Source organism: Phasianus colchicus, chromosome 37 (assembly GCF_987193195.1).
Source record: "Phasianus colchicus chromosome 37, bPhaCol1.hap1.1, whole genome shotgun sequence".
NCBI classification, from domain to species: Eukaryota; Metazoa; Chordata; class Aves; order Galliformes; family Phasianidae; genus Phasianus; species Phasianus colchicus.
In genome coordinates this window covers 437,795-459,302 of record NC_143472.1, presented here as the reverse complement: position 1 = coordinate 459,302, position 21,508 = coordinate 437,795, and the positions used below count along the sequence as shown (strand labels likewise).

General features: G+C 41.0%; 1 protein-coding gene across 4 annotated transcripts; it reads left to right on the top strand.

Moving 5' to 3' along the window:
- The first annotated feature begins 14,415 nt into the window (after positions 1 to 14,415).
- On the top strand, positions 14,416 to 18,077 carry LOC149913421 (uncharacterized). 4 transcript variants are annotated; one of them, XM_090129647.1, is made up of 2 exons: positions 14,416 to 14,590; positions 15,158 to 18,077. In XM_090129647.1, the coding sequence occupies exon 2, from the start codon at positions 16,345 to 16,347 to the stop codon at positions 17,188 to 17,190; it is 846 nt and encodes a 281-aa protein (XP_089985773.1). In that variant the 5' UTR covers positions 14,416 to 14,590; positions 15,158 to 16,344; the 3' UTR covers positions 17,191 to 18,077. The 4 variants fall into 4 exon arrangements, with proteins under 4 accessions (XP_089985773.1, XP_089985771.1, XP_089985772.1 ...); XM_090129645.1 differs by having other exon boundaries at positions 14,416 to 14,595; XM_090129646.1 differs by having other exon boundaries at positions 14,416 to 14,624.
- Positions 18,078 to 21,508: the final 3,431 nt, after the last annotated feature.

Sequence of the window (21,508 nt, the reverse complement as noted above, 5' to 3'; positions counted from 1 at the left end):
AAAAATAAGCAAACTAATGCAAGAGGAAGTAAACGGAAAAAGAAACAGAAAAGAAAAAGAAAGGGAATAAAAGAGAACTAAGTAAAGCAAGCAGAATGAAAGGCCATGCAAAGGAAAGGTAGAAAGGAAAACCAAGAGCAAAGGAGAGCAAAGCAATGGAAAAAAAGAATAAAATGAAAAGGAATATTCAGGAAAAAGAGAAAAGAAATGGAAAGAAAGAAACTGCCATGAAAATCCAACCCAAGTGAAGAGAACAGTGGAAAGCAAAGGAAAAAAAACAACAGGTAAGAAAACTAAGCAACAACAAAAGAAAGCAAACCAAAACAGAAAAGTAAAAACTAAATAAAAAGGCAAAGAAAAAAGAAAAAGGGAAGAAAACAGAAAACCTAAAAAAAAAAGAACAAACAACGGTTCAAAAAAAAAACCCAGAATACAAAAAGAGACAAAACAGGCAAAACATGTAAAAGAACAAAAGGACAAAAAATGAAAACACACACACACACAATGATATATTAAAAAAAACCCAACAACAACAAAAAAGCACAAAAAGAAAAACACACACAAAAACAAAACCCAAGAAAATAAAAAGCAAAACCAACATAAATTTAAAAACCCCCAAACTAAACACCAAACATACAAAAATTGCAACAAAAACACACAAGCATAAAACAAAAACCACAAATAAACAGAAAAAAATTAAAAAGAAAAGCAAAAATTAATCATAAAAAACAGAAAAGCAAAAAACAAAAGCAGAAAAAACACACAAGCACAAAAAAAACAAACATGTAAAAACGAAAAAAGAAAAAAGCAAAAAATAAACAAGCATAAAATAGAAACAAAAAAGCAAAAAGGAACGAAACAAAAACCACAAATACAGAAAATAAGAAACCAAACGAGCACAAATCACAAATCAAAAACCAAAAACAAACAAAAAAAACAGAATACAAATACCAACAATGCACACCACAAATACAAAAGTTACAATAAAACACACAATACAAAAATTACCATAGAACACACACACAAAATGAAGAAAAAAAAAAAAAAAAAAAAAGAAAAAACAAACAGGAAAAAAAAGAACTACGCATAAAAAAAAGAAAAGCAAAAAGAAATGGGCAAAAATGACACAGTAAAGAGAAAAAAAGATAAAAAGGAAAAACAATAATAAAAAAGAAAAATCCAACAACTAAAAAAGAAACAAAAATATTCAAAGCAAACCCAAAAAGGGAAAAACAAAAAAAAAGCAAAGACAACAATATACAATGGCGAATGAAAGGATTTATACAGACAAAGACGGGGGAAAAAAAATGCCAGCAAACAACAGCTAAATGAGAACGCAAAAAAAAAAAAAAAAAAAAAAAGCCAAATACATTAAAAAGGGGAGCAAAGAGAACAAAAGGGAAGAAGCAAAGTAGAAAGTAGGAAAAGCAAAGCAAAACAAGAAAACCAAAAAGCCAAGGAAAAGAAAGAACAACAAAACGGAAAGCAAACCAAAGGAAAAAATAAAAATAAAAATAAAAATAAAAATAAAAATAAAAATAAAAATAAAAATAAAAATAAAAATAAAAATAAAAATAAAAATAAAAATGAAATAAACTTTGGAAACCTAAGCAAAGAAGCAGTAAAGAAAACGAAATCAAGTGAACAAACGAGAGCAAACCAATGCGACCCAGCGGAAAAAGAGACAAGAAACGGAAACAAAAAGAACCCACACCAACCAACAGAAGAGCAAAGAAATCTGCTCCTCAATTGGATGGCTCAGCAAAGATGACAGGAGACTGTGGTGCAGCCAGAAGCAAACCATCCGTGCCTGGGAGGAGGAAAGGGTAGCTACTGGGCATGCTGCGACCTCCACCAGAGATGCACTTTCTCAGCTAGCGCCCGTGCAGGAGTCCGCGGCTGCTAATGAGGACAAACCATCTCTCTGGAGGAAGGGAAAGCGCTCGTGGTCATGCCGAGGAGGAGGTAAGGGTAGCTACCGGGCACGGATGTGCCGGCCATCTGATGAAAGCCTCCAGTCCATGTCGAGGCATGAGGCAAGGACACCCAGGAGGCGGGAAGGCAGCTGAGCCATTGAGGAAGCACCAAGCAGAGGAGGAAAGCAGAGGGAGCTGGCTTGAGTTAAACAAGTCAGCAAAGGAAAGATAAAAATGAAGAATCCAGAGGACTAATGTCAGGTAAGTAAAGGCAATGTAAGAGGAAGCAGGCAGGCATGGGGACAAGGAAGGAGGAAGAATGTAATGAGAAAAAAAAAAAAAAAAAAGAGGAGCTCATGGAATGCAAAAAAAACTACATTGAAAAGGAGAAAAGAAAAGCAATACTTCTAGAACAGAAAAAAATAATGCAAAGGCATGGTCTGGAAAGAAAAAGAACCAACAACAAAGGAAAAGAAACAGCAGAAAGCAAAGCCAAAGGAGCAGTAAACAAATGTGAAAAGGAAAAGAAAAGTAGCAAAGTAAACCAAGGGAAAAAAGGACAAACAAAAAGCTAAGGCATAGACTGCAAGAATATGGCAAAGCAAAGAATTCAAGGAAACACCTGAGACAATAAAAAAGCTAACAAATTTAAGGAGAGTACATGGAAAAAAAAAGGAAAAAGAAAAAAGAAAACAAACAGGAATAAAAGAGAAGCAGCAAAGTAGAAAGCAGTAGGAAAACTAAGTGGAAAAAAAAGCAAACAAAGCCTATGACATCCAAGGGAACAAAATACCCAACAGAAAATAAATAATAACTAACAAAACGAAAGAAAAACAGGCAGGAGAAAAAAAAGACTAAGAAAAATCAAAGCAAAACTACGAAAGGGAATGGAAAGAAAAGGCAAAGACATACAATGCTGTATCATGGCAAAGCAAAGGATTCAAACAAAAAAAAATAAGCAAACTAATGCAAGAGGAAGTAAACGGAAAAAGAAACAGAAAAGAAAAAGAAAGGGAATAAAAGAGAACTAAGTAAAGCAAGCAGAATGAAAGGCCATGCAAAGGAAAGGTAGAAAGGAAAACCAAGAGCAAAGGAGAGCAAAGCAATGGAAAAAAAGAATAAAATGAAAAGGAATATTCAGGAAAAAGAGAAAAGAAATGGAAAGAAAGAAACTGCCATGAAAATCCAACCCAAGTGAAGAGAACAGTGGAAAGCAAAGGAAAAAAAACAACAGGTAAGAAAACTAAGCAACAACAAAAGAAAGCAAACCAAAACAGAAAAGTAAAAACTAAATAAAAAGGCAAAGAAAAAAGAAAAAGGGAAGAAAACAGAAAACCTAAAAAAAAAAGAACAAACAACGGTTCAAAAAAAAAACCCAGAATACAAAAAGAGACAAAACAGGCAAAACATGTAAAAGAACAAAAGGACAAAAAATGAAAACACACACACACACAATGATATATTAAAAAAAAACCAACAACAACAAAAAAGCACAAAAAGAAAAACACACACAAAAACAAAACCCAAGAAAATAAAAAGCAAAACCAACATAAATTAAAAAACCCCCAAACTAAACACCAAACATACAAAAATTGCAACAAAAACACACAAGCATAAAACAAAAACCACAAATAAACAGAAAAAAATTAAAAAGAAAAGCAAAAATTAATCATAAAAAACAGAAAAGCAAAAAACAAAAGCAGAAAAAACACACAAGCACAAAAAAAACAAACATGTAAAAACGAAAAAAGAAAAAAGCAAAAAATAAACAAGCATAAAATAGAAACAAAAAAGCAAAAAGGAACGAAACAAAAACCACAAATACAGAAAATAAGAAACCAAACGAGCACAAATCACAAATCAAAAACCAAAAACAAACAAAAAAAACAGAATACAAATACCAACAATGCACACCACAAATACAAAAGTTACAATAAAACACACAATACAAAAATTACCATAGAACACACACACAAAATGAAGAAAAAAAAAAAAAAAAAAAAGAAAAAACAAACAGGAAAAAAAAGAACTACGCATAAAAAAAAGAAAAGCAAAAAGAAATGGGCAAAAATGACACAGTAAAGAGAAAAAAAGATAAAAAGGAAAAACAATAATAAAAAAGAAAAATCCAACAACTAAAAAAGAAACAAAAATATTCAAAGCAAACCCAAAAAGGGAAAAACAAAAAAAAAGCAAAGACAACAATATACAATGGCGAATGAAAGGATTTATACAGACAAAGACGGGGGAAAAAAAATGCCAGCAAACAGCTAAATGAGAACGCAAAAAAAAAAAAAAAAAAAAAAGCCAAATACATTAAAAAGGGGAGCAAAGAGAACAAAAGGGAAGAAGCAAAGTAGAAAGTAGGAAAAGCAAAGCAAAACAAGAAAACCAAAAAGCCAAGGAAAAGAAAGAACAACAAAACGGAAAGCAAACCAAAGGAAAAAATAAAAATAAAAATAAAAATAAAAATAAAAATAAAAATAAAAATAAAAATAAAAATAAAAATAAAAATAAAAATAAAAATGAAAAAAACTTTGGAAACCTAAGCAAAGAAGCAGTAAAGAAAACGAAATCAAGTGAACAAACGAGAGCAAACCAATGCGACCCAGCGGAAAAAGAGACAAGAAACGGAAACAAAAAGAACCCACACCAACCAACAGAAGAGCAAAGAAATCTGCTCCTCAATTGGATGGCTCAGCAAAGATGACAAGAGACTGTGGTGCAGCCAGAAGCAAACCATCCGTGCCTGGGAGGAGGAAAGGGTAGCTACTGGGCATGCTGCGACCTCCACCAGAGATGCACTTTCTCAGCTAGCGCCCGTGCAGGAGTCCGCGGCTGCTAATGAGGACAAACCATCTCTCTGGAGGAAGGGAAAGCGCTCGTGGTCATGCCGAGGAGGAGGTAAGGGTAGCTACCGGGCACGGATGTGCCGGCCATCTGATGAAAGCCTCCAGTCCATGTCGAGGCATGAGGCAAGGACACCCAGGAGGCGGGAAGGCAGCTGAGCCATTGAGGAAGCACCAAGCAGAGGAGGAAAGCAGAGGGAGCTGGCTTGAGTTAAACAAGTCAGCAAAGGAAAGATAAAAATGAAGAATCCAGAGGACTAATGTCAGGTAAGTAAAGGCAATGTAAGAGGAAGCAGGCAGGCATGGGGACAAGGAAGGAGGAAGAATGTAATGAGAAAAAAAAAAAAAAAAGAGGAGCTCATGGAATGCAAAAAAAACTACATTGAAAAGGAGAAAAGAAAAGCAATACTTCTAGAACAGAAAAAAATAATGCAAAGGCATGGTCTGGAAAGAAAAAGAACCAACAACAAAGGAAAAGAAACAGCAGAAAGCAAAGCCAAAGGAGCAGTAAACAAATGTGAAAAGGAAAAGTAGCAAAGTAAACCAAGGGAAAAAAGGACAAACAAAAAGCTAAGGCATAGACTGCAAGAATATGGCAAAGCAAAGAATTCAAGGAAACACCTGAGACAATAAAAAAGCTAACAAATTTAAGGAGAGTACATGGAAAAAAAAAGGAAAAAGAAAAAAGAAAACAAACAGGAATAAAAGAGAAGCAGCAAAGTAGAAAGCAGTAGGAAAACTAAGTGGAAAAAAAAGCAAACAAAGCCTATGACATCCAAGGGAACAAAATACCCAACAGAAAATAAATAATAACTAACAAAACGAAAGAAAAACAGGCAGGAGAAAAAAAAGACTAAGAAAAATCAAAGCAAAACTACGAAAGGGAATGGAAAGAAAAGGCAAAGACATACAATGCTGTATCATGGCAAAGCAAAGGATTCAAACAAAAAAAAATAAGCAAACTAATGCAAGAGGAAGTAAACGGAAAAAGAAACAGAAAAGAAAAAGAAAGGGAATAAAAGAGAACTAAGTAAAGCAAGCAGAATGAAAGGCCATGCAAAGGAAAGGTAGAAAGGAAAACCAAGAGCAAAGGAGAGCAAAGCAATGGAAAAAAAGAATAAAATGAAAAGGAATATTCAGGAAAAAGAGAAAAGAAATGGAAAGAAAGAAACTGCCATGAAAATCCAACCCAAGTGAAGAGAACAGTGGAAAGCAAAGGAAAAAAAACAACAGGTAAGAAAACTAAGCAACAACAAAAGAAAGCAAACCAAAACAGAAAAGTAAAAACTAAATAAAAAGGCAAAGAAAAAAGAAAAAGGGAAGAAAACAGAAAACCTAAAAAAAAAAGAACAAACAACGGTTCAAAAAAAAAACCCAGAATACAAAAAGAGACAAAACAGGCAAAACATGTAAAAGAACAAAAGGACAAAAAATGAAAACACACACACACACAATGATATATTAAAAAAAAACCAACAACAACAAAAAAGCACAAAAAGAAAAACACACACAAAAACAAAACCCAAGAAAATAAAAAGCAAAACCAACATAAATTAAAAAACCCCCAAACTAAACACCAAACATACAAAAATTGCAACAAAAACACACAAGCATAAAACAAAAACCACAAATAAACAGAAAAAAATTAAAAAGAAAAGCAAAAATTAATCATAAAAAACAGAAAAGCAAAAAACAAAAGCAGAAAAAACACACAAGCACAAAAAAAACAAACATGTAAAAACGAAAAAAGAAAAAAGCAAAAAATAAACAAGCATAAAATAGAAACAAAAAAGCAAAAAGGAACGAAACAAAAACCACAAATACAGAAAATAAGAAACCAAACGAGCACAAATCACAAATCAAAAACCAAAAACAAACAAAAAAAACAGAATACAAATACCAACAATGCACACCACAAATACAAAAGTTACAATAAAACACACAATACAAAAATTACCATAGAACACACACACAAAATGAAGAAAAAAAAAAAAAAAAAAAAGAAAAAACAAACAGGAAAAAAAAGAACTACGCATAAAAAAAAGAAAAGCAAAAAGAAATGGGCAAAAATGACACAGTAAAGAGAAAAAAAGATAAAAAGGAAAAACAATAATAAAAAAGAAAAATCCAACAACTAAAAAAGAAACAAAAATATTCAAAGCAAACCCAAAAAGGGAAAAACAAAAAAAAAGCAAAGACAACAATATACAATGGCGAATGAAAGGATTTATACAGACAAAGACGGGGGAAAAAAAATGCCAGCAAACAACAGCTAAATGAGAACGCAAAAAAAAAAAAAAAAAAAAAAGCCAAATACATTAAAAAGGGGAGCAAAGAGAACAAAAGGGAAGAAGCAAAGTAGAAAGTAGGAAAAGCAAAGCAAAACAAGAAAACCAAAAAGCCAAGGAAAAGAAAGAACAACAAAACGGAAAGCAAACCAAAGGAAAAAATAAAAATAAAAATAAAAATAAAAATAAAAATAAAAATAAAAATAAAAATAAAAATAAAAATAAAAATGAAAAAAACTTTGGAAACCTAAGCAAAGAAGCAGTAAAGAAAACGAAATCAAGTGAACAAACGAGAGCAAACCAATGCGACCCAGCGGAAAAAGAGACAAGAAACGGAAACAAAAAGAACCCACACCAACCAACAGAAGAGCAAAGAAATCTGCTCCTCAATTGGATGGCTCAGCAAAGATGACAAGAGACTGTGGTGCAGCCAGAAGCAAACCATCCGTGCCTGGGAGGAGGAAAGGGTAGCTACTGGGCATGCTGCGACCTCCACCAGAGATGCACTTTCTCAGCTAGCGCCCGTGCAGGAGTCCGCGGCTGCTAATGAGGACAAACCATCTCTCTGGAGGAAGGGAAAGCGCTCGTGGTCATGCCGAGGAGGAGGTAAGGGTAGCTACCGGGCACGGATGTGCCGGCCATCTGATGAAAGCCTCCAGTCCATGTCGAGGCATGAGGCAAGGACACCCAGGAGGCGGGAAGGCAGCTGAGCCATTGAGGAAGCACCAAGCAGAGGAGGAAAGCAGAGGGAGCTGGCTTGAGTTAAACAAGTCAGCAAAGGAAAGATAAAAATGAAGAATCCAGAGGACTAATGTCAGGTAAGTAAAGGCAATGTAAGAGGAAGCAGGCAGGCATGGGGACAAGGAAGGAGGAAGAATGTAATGAGAAAAAAAAAAAAAAAAAAGAGGAGCTCATGGAATGCAAAAAAAACTACATTGAAAAGGAGAAAAGAAAAGCAATACTTCTAAAACAGAAAAAAATAATGCAAAGGCATGGTCTGGAAAGAAAAAGAACCAACAACAAAGGAAAAGAAACAGCAGAAAGCAAAGCCAAAGGAGCAGTAAACAAATGTGAAAAGGAAAAGTAGCAAAGTAAACCAAGGGAAAAAAGGACAAACAAAAAGCTAAGGCATAGACTGCAAGAATATGGCAAAGCAAAGAATTCAAGGAAACACCTGAGACAATAAAAAAGCTAACAAATTTAAGGAGAGTACATGGAAAAAAAAAGGAAAAAGAAAAAAGAAAACAAACAGGAATAAAAGAGAAGCAGCAAAGTAGAAAGCAGTAGGAAAACTAAGTGGAAAAAAAAGCAAACAAAGCCTATGACATCCAAGGGAACAAAATACCCAACAGAAAATAAATAATAACTAACAAAACGAAAGAAAAACAGGCAGGAGAAAAAAAAGACTAAGAAAAATCAAAGCAAAACTACGAAAGGGAATGGAAAGAAAAGGCAAAGACATACAATGCTGTATCATGGCAAAGCAAAGGATTCAAACAAAAAAAAATAAGCAAACTAATGCAAGAGGAAGTAAACGGAAAAAGAAACAGAAAAGAAAAAGAAAGGGAATAAAAGAGAACTAAGTAAAGCAAGCAGAATGAAAGGCCATGCAAAGGAAAGGGTGGAAGGAAAACCAAGAGCAAAGGAGAGCAAAGCAATGGAAAAAGGAATAAAATGAAAAGGAATATTCAGGAAAAAGAGAAAAGAAATGGAAAGAAAGAAACTGCCATGAAAATCCAACCCAAGTGAAGAGAACAGTGGAAAGCAAAGGAAAAAAAACAACAGGTAAGAAAACTAAGCAACAACAAAAGAAAGCAAACCAAAACAGAAAAGTAAAAACTAAATAAAAAGGCAAAGAAAAAAGAAAAAGGGAAGAAAACAGAAAACCTAAAAAAAAAAGAACAAACAACGGTTCAAAAAAAAAAACCCAGAATACAAAAAGAGACAAAACAGGCAAAACATGTAAAAGAACAAAAGGACAAAAAATGAAAACACACACACACACAATGATATATTAAAAAAAACCCAACAACAACAAAAAAGCACAAAAAGAAAAACACACACAAAAACAAAAAAACCCAAGAAAATAAAAAGCAAAACCAACATAAATTAAAAAACCCCCAAACTAAACACCAAACATACAAAAATTGCAACAAAAACACACAAGCATCAAACAAAAACCACAAATAAACAGAAAAAAGTTAAAAAGAAAAGCAAAATATAATCATAAAAAACAGAAAAGCAAAAAACAAAAGCACAAAAAACACACAAGCACAAAAAACCAAAAAGATGTAAAAACGAAAAAAGAAAAAGCAAAAAAATAAACAAGCATAAAATAGAAACAAAAAAGCAAAAAGGAACGAAACAAAAACCACAAATACATAAAATAAGAAACCAGAATGAGCACAAATCACAAATCAAAAACCAAAAACAAACAAAAAAAAACAGAATACAAATACCAACAATGCACACCACAAATACAAAAGTTACAATAAAACACACAATACAAAAATTACCATAGAACACACACACAAAATGAAGGAAAAAAAAAAAAAAAAGAAAAAACAAACAGGAAAAAAAAGAACTACGCATAAAAAAAAGAAAAGCAAAAAGAAATGGGCAAAAATGACACAGTAAAGAGAAAAAAAGATAAAAAGGAAAAACAATAATAAAAAAGAAAAATCCAACAACTAAAAAAGAAACAAAAATATTCAAAGCAAACCCAAAAAGGGAAAAACAAAAAAAAAGCAAAGACAACAATATACAATGGCGAATGAAAGGATTTATACAGACAAAGACGGGGGAAAAAAAATGCCAGCAAACAACAGCTAAATGAGAACGCAAAAAAAAAAAAAAAAAAAAAAAAAAAAAGCCAAATACATTAAAAAGGGGAGCAAAGAGAATAAAAGGGAAGAAGCAAAGTAGAAAGTAGGAAAAGCAAAGCAAAACAAGAAAACCAAAAAGCCAAGGAAAAGAAAGAACAACAAAATGGAAAGCAAACCAATAAAAATAAAAATGAAAAAAACTTTGGAAACCTAAGCAAAGAAGCAGTAAAGAAAACGAAATCAAGTGAACAAACGAGAGCAAACCAATGCGACCCAGCGGAAAAAGAGACAAGAAACGGAAACAAAAAGAACCCACACCAACCAACAGAAGAAAGAAAGATAAAAATGAAGAATCCAGAGGACTAATGTCAGGTAAGTAAAGGCAATGTAAGAGGAAGCAGGCAGGCATGGGGACAAGGAAGGGGAGAAAGAAGGAAAGGATGAAATCTAAAAAATTTAATCAAGGTTAAAAATATATATATAAAAAAAAAAAAATCAGAGCAAAGGAAAAAAAAAGAGAAGGAGCAAACAAGAAAGCCAATGAAAGCAAAGCAAAGAAAGAAAACTAAAAAACAATGAGCAAATTTGGAATCAAAAACAAAAGAGGAAACCAAGGGAATGGAAAAACAAAAAAAAGGAACAGAAAGAAAAAAGCAATCAAAGTGAAAGATAGCACAGAAAAATCTGTTGAAAAGAAGGAAGATGAAAAGGAATTCTCATAGAAAAAGAACAATAATGGGAAGAAAGAAATGCAAAGAAAAAAAAATGACAAAATGAAGAAAACAGTGGAAAGCAAAGAGAAAAACGCAGTAAGGAAAAATAACGGGAAAAGAAAGCAAAGAAAACCAACAACATCCAAATCAACATAAAAGAAATGTTAAAATGTTTTAGTAAAAATACAAGAGAAAAAAAAGCAAAGCAAAGCAACAACATCCAAAGCAAAACAATACAAAAGAAACAAACAAAACAAATGTTTGGTTAAAAAACAAAGAAAAATAAAGCAATAAAAAAAGAGCAGAAGAAAAGCACAGAAAAAAAAAAAAAAGACATGCAAAGAAAAATCAAAACCATAGAATGCAATATCATGGCAAAGTAAAGCATTCAAACAGAGAAAGGGAAAGAAAAAAAAAAAAAACCTAACTAAAGCTAAAAAGAGTAAATGAAAAAACAGTGAGAAAAAATAAAAAAGCAAAGGAAAGAGAACCAGCAAAGCTGAAAGGAAAACAAAGCAAAGAAAGAAAACTAAAAAGCAGTGCAAAGGAATGCAAAGGTACTCGTGACATTGAGACAGAACTGCAACAGCGCCAAGCACAGAAGGAAAGCACGGGAACAGGCTTGAGTTAAACGAGTCAGAAAAGGAAAAAGGACTCAACAGAACATAAAGTAAATTTAAAAAACTAAAAAAAAAGATAAAACAAAAGCAAAGGGAAGAAGCGGGAACAAGCAGAGTAGAAAGTAAAGCAAAGCAAAGAAAGAAAACTAGAAAGCAATGCAAAGCAATGTGAAGCAGAGGTGAAAAGGAAGAACAAAAGAGCAAACCAAAGCAAAGCAAGGGAAAATAAACGAAGCCTCAATTTTGGCAGCTTGATCTTCCTGACGGTTGTTTTGTTGTCCTTCATTGGCCCGACTGCTGAGCACATGAGCATCGCCATGGCACACCTTTACACCCGTATTCTTTGTTTGGGCAGCAATGTCTTTCCACAGCTCAGCAACCCAAATAGATTTAGCCCTATTTGGGCCGCCAGTTGTTTTCTTCCCACTGCTGGAACCACCCCCATAAGGCGCTTGCCACCATCCATGAGTCGTGTAAAGATAGAGCACTGGCCACCTCTCCCATTCAGCAGCATCTGAGGCCAGCTGGACAGCCTTTACCTCTGCACATTGCCTTGATTCTCCTTTTCCTTCAGCGCCTCTGCAGCTCGTCGTGTGGGGCTCCACACAGCTTTCCGTCTGCAACGCTTCCCCACAACAGGACACAATCCATCTGTGAACAGAGCACATTTCTTTACATCCCACATCGTAATCTCAATCTCCAATCCCAATCCCGTATCACTAATCCTATATCCCACATCCCAATCCCACATCTTAATCTCAACCCCGAGCCACATCCCAATCCCGATCCCATATCCCAGTCCCACCTCCCAATCCCACGTCTGTAACCCAGTGCCATTCTTAATCTCAATCCCAATCCCACATCCAAATCCCACATCAAGTGCTGCTTGCTCCTGCAGCTCGGAAAGCGACTGGGATCCTGGGCTCCATCAGAAGAGGGGTGGCCAGCAGGGACAGGGAGGTGATTGTCCCTCTCTACTCTGCTCTTGTGAGGCCCCATCTGCAGTACTGTGTGCAGGCCTGGAGCCCCCAGGACAAGAAAGACACAGAGCTGTTGGAGAGGGTCCAGAGGAGAGCCACAAAGATGATCAGGGGGCTGCAAAGACAGGCTGAGGGAGCTGGGCTTGTTCAGCCTGGAGAAAAGAAGGCTGCGAGGTGAGCTCATTGCAGCCTTTCAGTACCTAAAGGGAGCCTACAAACAGGAGGAGTCCACTCTTTGAAAGGGGAGATAACAGCAGGACAAGGGGAAATGGTTTGAAGTTGAGGTAGGGAAGATTTAGGTTGGATGTCCGGGGGAAGTTCTTTCCTATGAGAGTAGTGAGGTGCTGGAACAGCTGCCCAGAGAGCTTGCGGATGCCCCGTGCATCCCTGGAGGTGCTCAAGGTTAGATTGGATGGGGCCCTGGGGTTTGACTCTGTGGGGGTGCCCCAACGCTGGGGTGTGACACCATTCGAGTGACAGAGAGGTGTCCCCAGCTTCATGGCGTGACACTGTAGGGGTGTCCTCAACTTTGGGGTGGGACACCATTGGGATGACACAGGTTTGTTCGCAGCTTTCGGGTGTGCCACTGTGGGGATGACATAGGGCTGTCCCCAACTTCACGCTCTGGGAGTGTCCCCAAGTTTGGGGATGTGACACCACGATGCGGTGTCCTCACTTCCCCTGGGAAGTCCTCGAGCTGCTTCTGAATGCCTCCGAGGATGTCCTGGGCACACATGGGACCCCCTGGACCCTACAGGATCCTTCTGGGACATCTCCAGACCCTTCTGGATGAACCCACGGACCCCATGGATCAACATGAGGACCCCCCAGACCCGCCAAGTCCTCTCTGGGACATCCCCAGACCTTCTGGATGACTCCAGGATCACTCAGACCCTTATGAGGACTCTCTGGACCGTACCAGACTCAACTGGGACCATCTTCAGATCAGCCCAGGGACTTCTCAGTGCTCCTGGACACATAGTGGGAGCTCACAGATCCTTCCAGGGGCCCACGGGATCAACCTGGGGATGCCCTGGACACCCAAAACCCACCTGGGACATCTCCAGACTCTTCTGGTTGAGTCCTGAACCCCCTGGATGCACCCAAACCTCTCTAGGACTTCTCCTGCAGATCCTTCTGCATGATTCCAAGGGAGGATAAGGAGGGTTCAGCGGGGGGTGGGAGGGGGAGAAATGAGCTAGTGAGGCTGGGGATGGAGGGAGAGGTGGAAGAGGGAAACTGGAGAGTTGTGTGGAGCTTCTGTGGGGTGGAAAGGGAGTCTGGGGGAAGAGAGTGAGGGGAATGAAAAGAGGAGAACAAGGCTGACCACGTGAGTGGAAAGGGGGTCTGGGGTGGAGGGAGGGGTGGGAGGGGAGAATTGGAGGTTGTGGGGGGGGCTTCTTTGGGACATGAAGGGGGTCCAGTTGGGGGAAATTGGGGGCCAACATAGGGGAAAGGGACTCCAGAGGGCAGGGAGGAGGGCATGGGGGTACAGGGGACTGTAGGGGTCAGAAATGGGGTGAGGAGCGGGGGGAGGAAGGGAAGACAGGGGACCCTGTGGGTGCAAATAGAGGGGACTGGGGAATGGTAGGAGACTCTATGGATCAGAATGGGGGAATTGGAGCAGGGGAACTTGAGGGGACAGGGAATTCTGGGGGTCAGATAGAAGGGACGGGGAGCAGACAAAATCTAGGGGAGAAAACGGGAAGACTCGTGGGGGGGCGAGATTGGGGACACAAGGGATCAGAGTGGGAGACAGACAGACACGGAACCCTGGGGGTCAGAATGGGGAACAGGGGCAGACAGTGACGGAGGAACTGAGGGGACGGGTAGAAGAAGACTCCAGCGATGAGAATGGGGGAAGTGGAGGCGGGGTACGGGGGGGGAGAGCGTAAGCCCAGCGGTCAGACTGAGGGACTCGGGAGGTTGTGGGCGACCCGCGGCGGGGGGGATGGGTGTGGGGGGAAGGCAGTGAAACACCGTGGGTGGGGGGGAAGGGCGGGGGGCACAGGGCACCTCCCGCCGCCGAGCAGAGGCCCTGAGCAGCAGAGGACCCATGCGGCCAAGACAGGACGGCCCCAGCCCCGATGCCCCCGCCGCCCCCGAACACCCACTCGTAGAAGCTGAGGCGGCGCTCGGAGTCCGGGGCTGCGCCGCGGCGCTGGAGCAGCGCGGGGCCCCGCTCCGCTTCCGCATGGCCGCGTCCTCGGGTCGCCGCGTGATGACGTCACTCCGCGGGGACGGCGCGTCGCTCGAGCAACGGCCGCGCCGGGGCGCTGTCGCTATGGAGACGCCGCCGCGCATGCGCTGTCGCCGCGGGGACGGCTTCCCGCGCCGCAAGGAGGGAGGGCGCGCTGTCGCCGTGGCAGCGCGGCCTGCACGCACGGCCTGAAGCCCGAGTGGGGTTCGAGGGGCAGCGGGGGGCGAAGAAAGGTGGGGGGGGAACGGAGAGCCCTCAGGGATCTCCTGGGGAGGTGGGGGAGCGACTGGGGGCGGGCAGAGCTCCGGGGATGGCGGCTGTGAGTGGGGCTGTGGGGTGGGACATCCGCAGGGAGATGCAGCCAAACAGGGGGATGTGGGCAGAGCATGGAGGTGTGGGAAAAGGAAGACGGGCATCTGGACAACAGCGTGAGAGCCAGGCTGATAGGGAGGGAGGGAGCGAGGGAGGAATGGGAAGAAAGGGAGGGAGGGGGGGAGGGAGAGGGGGGAGGGAAATGGAAAAACAGGAAAAAAAGGGAAGAAGGGAAAAAAAGGGGAGAAGGGAAGGGAAAGGAAGGGAAGGGAATGTTGGTTCTGCATTTGATATTAAAAAGTAGCAATTGGTTTGAAGAAGTAGAACATAATGCATTTGTATTCTGTAACTTATCCTTGTTGATCTAAGAAGTAAAATACTGTATATGTTAGCGGCATGTTTTAGAAACATAATTACTGAATTACCTAACAAATTCTTTCTCACAAAACTGCAGTAGATTTTCAATGTTCTGAACAATGTGGGTGTGGAGAGCGTGATTGAGACCTGGCTGGCTGAGAAAGGCCACACAGACAGTATTCGGCTAGTGAGACGAGAGTCCTTGAGCAATGTAACAGGATGTAAACAAGGCTAACGAGGAGAGAGTCCTTGAGCAAACTAACAGGATGTGTAGGAAGGTAGGAGAATGTAGAAATAAGAAAGATGAATGGCATGGTCTAATCACAAAAAGTACAAAGAAGGGCTGGGGCAACAAGTAGCTGAAGAGCCTATCAGGAGCTCGGGCTTTGCAATGTGTATGAGCTTCATTAGCGCCAACATAAATGCACGCAACCTTCTGATTAAAGTTGAGACTTTCTGATCAATTCTGTGGTCGTGTGTTTGTCTCCCGCCGAGCTTCGACTAATGGTGACCCCGACGTGATACCCGTTGGATAGAACCAGACGAGCGGCGTAGGAAGTTCGGGTCCCTAAGCAGCGGGGACGGCGAAAGCACTCCGAGAAAGAAGAGGTGCCGCGCCTCAGGACACTCTGTGAGACCTGACCGATACGGGCTGCCGGACTTTGCAAGGCTGCAACAGCGCTGAAACTTAGGTATGGAAAGGGAAGCAGCTTATCAATTATTTACTCGCTTTTTAGAAGAGCGTGGGATAAAAGGAATAGATCTTAAAAAAGGGCTCCCTGGATTATTGGCCTATGGTCAGAGCCGGGGTTTGCTTGTTAACCCTCATTCAGTCCATGAGCTGAGTGAGTGGCGGAAGTTTGGAGATGTGTTGTGGGAGGCTACGATAGAGGACAATAAAGTGGCAAGGAAACTGGGGAAGTTATGGAAGGCAGTTCATAATGAATTGCTTCAGAGTCAGGGTGAGAAAAGGGCAGCTCAACAAGTTGTGGGGGCACACCAGCGAAATGAGGGTTACGGGAATTGGCCGCCAGCAGTTCCTCCTGCCGTAAGCACAATCGTTATCCCAGCCGAACGGGCTGTGGGCTCAGAGCCAGTAAATGCTCCAGCCGCCGGCTCGGAGCCAATGACTGTTCCAACCGCGCCTTGTGGAACCATTAAACCCCTTCAGCAACTGCCCTAGAAAAGCAAGGCGATGAGCCGGTCCCTGGGGCAGAAAGTGCCCTGGCGGAGGCAATCGCAAGAGAGCGCAGAGAGGCATGGGCGAGCATAGCGAAAGCATGCATGGAGCAGCGGGATGGTGAAGGGGCGGTGGCGGTGCAGGAATTGGCGTGCCCTGTGACCTATACTCCTTTGGCTGCAGGAGGAATGCAGGCAACCATATCAGCATTAGACTGGAAATTATTGTCACAGCTGAGGGCTCCAGTTAGCCAGTGTGGAGTCACGGGTGAGCCAGTGAAGCAAATGTTGGATTTTATCTGGGGTTCACAAATATTGCTACAAGCAGACATAAGGGGAGTAGCAAAGTTGATATTTACTCAGCATCAGTTATTGCTGTTTATTGCTCACTGGCAAGATCTGTGCCAGCAGAGTGTGATGATTCAGAGGCAGCCAGGAGATCCGCTGCATGGGGTAACACTTGATGAACTACTAGGGCTGGGACCATACGTGAGGACGGAGACTCAAGCCCTCTTAGGTCCGGACAAATTGAGAGAATCTATGCAATTGGCTAGGCAGGCCATGTCCAGAATTAGGGCACCAGGTGGACTCCCCTCATGCATGGGAATCCAGCAAGGAAGGAGTGAGGATATCGGGAGCTTTATTGATAGGATAGCGACAGCTATAGAGGCTGCAGGGGTACCTGAATACATGAAGGGAGCTATGTTAAAACAATGTGCATTACAAAATTGCAATTCTACAACTCGGGGAGTTTTAAACACATTGAGTAGTGGATGGACAATAGAAGAAGCACTAGAGCGAATATCAAATATACCTAGTGGTCCACAAGCATTATTAGTGAAGGCAATCGCAGATCTGGGTGAGGGATTAAAAGCCCAGGCACAAGCTAGTCAGTCGCAGGTAATGGCAGCTCTTGCACCTTTGCGAGCGTCAGAGGTCCACACACGCTGAGCAACAGATGACACTCCTGCATGAAACACTGGCAGCAAAGGACTAGTGATAGCACCAGAAAAGATCCAGCATACGTCCCCCTGGAAATATCTCGGACTGATATTAAATGATAAAATCGTCATGCCGCAAAAGCTTCAATTGAAGACAGACATAAGGACTTAAAACGACACCCAAAAATTACTAGGAGCCCTGCAGTGGCTACAGCCCATAGTCAGCATTCCAAATGAACTTATAGAATCATTGCGGTCTATATTGCGGGGAATGGTTGTGCATACTCCCATTGCAGCTCACGGAACCCACAAAAAGAACGGTGTCAGGATGCGAAACGATGAGAAAGACTGAAACCAGGCTTGAAACGACCATGAACTCATAGTGATTGGGATTGTGTGCTTCTTCTTATTTGGTTTTGCTTTGTAACTTGTTGTATTTCAAACAGCAGAGTAGTAACCGTTGTTGTGTGGTTTTTATTTATTTTTAATTTTTTTTTAGTAATAGATTGAATGTGAATTAACAGGATTTAATGTTACTAATGCTGAAATCTATGGAGATAGCTATTTTAATGTATTGGTAGTGCTAAGACAAAACCTGGAAAGGAATCCCAAGCAAAGGGATGACCTTATATTATAGAATGATTAACTCTCTTTCATCCCACTATTCAGGAATTTAAAATATGATCATGCAGCACCTGAGACAAAGGCACACGCTAAGAGAGTTAACCTTGATAGTTTATTCTGCAAGCAGATGTTCCATTTGGCCTCTGTATCACGCACTGGCCATGCGGATGCAGTGTACAAATGGAAAATACTCTTTGGACCCTGAGAAGAACAAAAGAAAGAGAGAATCTGTGGTGGGTGAGAGAGGAAAAGTGCACCTTGAAGCAGGGGACGCCCTGCTGGCACTGCCTATCGCATTCACCACCCTTTTTCTGCAGGTTGTTGTTTCTCGAGGCTCAGTAAGTAATAATGCCCCTAGTTCTATCTGGCATGCAAAGTTCCTCAACTATTAATTTTCTATTAGCCCAAAGGCACAATCATGAGCACTCTAAAAGCATCTGTTGAAAAATCACTAAGATTTGTACAAAATCAATATATCAGAATATATAAAAGTTGAAGACTTCTTTCAAAGCAGTTAGAGATTAGCACAGAATGGGGCCCTTGGGGATTTATTTCCAGGTTGCAGAAAGTTGGGCTGCAGACCAAACACGTTTGTTCTTTTTAGTAGGTTAACAGTATTTCTTGTCATGATGTTATGTTTGCCTTGTTTCCTTTCTCACACTTATAGTATTGTCAATTGAGGCCTTGATTGAGTTATAATGATTGTATTATTAATATAATTAGTGTTATTATTTTATAGTATGGTAGAAGTTTGCTAATAAACAAAAAAGGGGGAAATGTGGGAACGTAAGAAAAAACTGCATGGAGCAGCAGCTGCGGAGCAAGATAAGTGGCGTGAGAACCAAGGACACCTTCAGAAGAAGAAAGAACATCTCACGGCTCTGATTGGCTAAGCAGACAAATGCCACATCAAGGGTGTTAGAGGAATTGTTGGTAGATACAGATTCAGTCAGACATGCCACGCTGCAAAATCACGCCGCTATAGACTTTTTACTGCTGGCTCATGGGCACGGATGTGAGGACTTTGATAGAATGTGCTGCATGAACCTCACGGAACACTCGTCATCAATACACCAACAAATAGCTAAGCTACAGCCCCTCACCAGCCATTTGCAGGAAGAAGAGGGTTTGGGGTTAGAGGACTGGCTCCGTGGGCTAGGAATTGGTCCCTGGTTTCGAGACATCATACAATTCATGCTTATGATACTGGGGGTGTTAATTGTGTTACTGTTGGTGGTGCCATGTGTGTTCTCTTGTCTACAGCGCTTAATACACCGAGCAATTGATAAGCTAGTAGGAGCTAGCCTAGGTGACCAAAAAGAAAACAGGGGAAGTGTGGAGAGCGTGATTGAGACCTGGCTGGCTGAGAAAGGCCACACAGACAGTATTCGGCTAATGAGACGAGAGTCCTTGAGCAATGTAACAGGATGTAAACAAGGCTAACGAGGAGAGAGTCCTTGAGCAAACTAACAGGATGTGTAGGAAGGTAGGAGAATGTAGAAATAAGAAAGATGAATGGCATGGTCTAATCACAAAAAGTACAAAGAAGGGCTGGGGCAACAAGTAGCTGAAGAGCCTATCAGGAGCTCGGGCTTTGCAATGTGTATGAGCTTCATTAGCGCCAACATAAATGCACGCAACCTTCTGATTAAAGTTGAGACTTTCTGATCAATTCTGTGGTCGTGTGTTTGTCTCCCGCCGAGCTCCGACAATGCTTGTGCATTGGGATGGCATGTAGCTCAGGTAGTACCCCTTCCTCCGGGGTGGACCAAGGATTCCCAAGGGATGCAATGTATGGTTGCCCTGTACCAGGAGAAAACAGCCTGGGAAAATGAAGCCTGAAAATCACTCTCCCTGTTGTTTCCCCGGATATCAGAGATAGAAGCCAAAATCCCTCCTGCATTCTCCATGGCCATCGGTAACCGTACAGCTTGTCTCTCAAGGCAGGGTGTGAGGGCTATCAGGCCTATAGGGAATTTCTCACTGTGCAGTGGAACCTTGGATGTTACGAAGGATTTGGCGGGGAACTATTCAAGGCTGGGAATCCCCAGAGCGGATCTCTGGTGGCATTGCGGTGGGAAGATCTTACGGTCCACTCTCCCATCTCATTGGGGAGGTACCTGTGCACTTGTTCAACTGGCTATACCGTTCACTCTGGCATTTGAGAAGGATCTATCACACATTCGCAAAAGGAACAGAAGAGGTTTAGGAATCCCATTTGATGATGATACAATATATAAAGACTCAATTGGGGTGCCCAGAGGTGTCCCTGATGAATTTAAGGCTAGAAATCAATTGCTGCAGGATTTGAATCTCTATTCTGGTGGGTGACAATTAACAAAAATGTAGATTGTATAAACTACATCTATTACAATCAGCAGAGATTTATAAACTATACAAAGGAGGCAATAAAGGGAATTGCAGAACAATTGGATGCTACAAGCAGGATGGCCTGGGAGAATAGGATCGCCCTAGACATGATATTAGCTGAAAAAGGGTGTGTGTGTGTGATGTTGGGCACCCAATGCTGTACCTTTATCGCAAATAACACAGCCCCAGCTAGCACAATAACTAGAGCATTACGGGGGCTTACTACTCTTGCCAGTGAATTAGCAGAAAACTCAGGAATAGGTAATTCCCTCACTGGGTGTTTGGAGTCCTGGTTTGGCAAATGGAAAGGGATGATTGTGTCCTTATTTACTTCTTTGACTGTGGCAGCAGGAGTCCTGACGGCCGTCGGTTGCTGTATTATCCCCTGCGTGGGGGGATTGGTGCAGCAATTAATAGAAACTGCGCTGCCTAAGCAAACAGCAGTGGAACCACCACCGCACTCGGATAAAATGATGATATTAGATGAAATGGAGAATGAAGAAAATGAAGAAGTTTTTAGAATCGTACCTTTAAAAAAAGAAAAAAAGAAAAAAGAAAAAAAGGGAATTGCAGAAATCAACGCTTTGAAAGAAAAAGAGGGGGGAATTGTGGGAATGGAATGTTGTTTCTGCATTTGACATTAACAAGAGCAGCTGGTTTGAAGAAGTAGAACATCATGCATTTGTATTCTGTAACTTATCCTTAGAAATAGTTGATCTAAGAAGTAAAATACCGTATATGTTAGCGGTATGTTTTAAAACATTATTACTGAATTATGTGATTAATTCTTTCTTGCAAAACTGAATAGTTGTTAAATGGTCCAAACAATGCGAGTATAGTGTGTTAGGGATTAGAAAACATACTGTAGAGTTGTTCTGTTAGATAAGAAACTGCCAGCAAGAGAAAAACAGATGTAGCAAACATCAGAGAAGCCAGGGCCTCTACGCAAGGCCGGACTGTCTCACTCTGTGAGAAGTTGGGATGTGACAGGCAGGCGCCAAGATAGCACAGAAACATAAGCTCTTAGTTGTTTAATTACCCCTAGCATTTGTGCCCTTTACACTGGTCACTGCTCTGGTCATCCCTCTGTCCTCGCACAGAGATAAGCTGGGAAGGAGGACAGAGGGGAGTGTCTTGGAGCCCGCCTGCGGCACCCTGAGGTTCCCACAGAGTGGGACAGCTCTGCTTCGTGCAAAGGCCCTGGCTCCTTGAAAGCGTGTTCAATGTGTTTCACTTCTGCTGGCCTAACGAACCACCTCACAGCGGGTTTCCCAGCTCAGAACACTACACCCACATCGCTTAGGACATCTAGAGCCTACCGCAGCTTTGTGAGA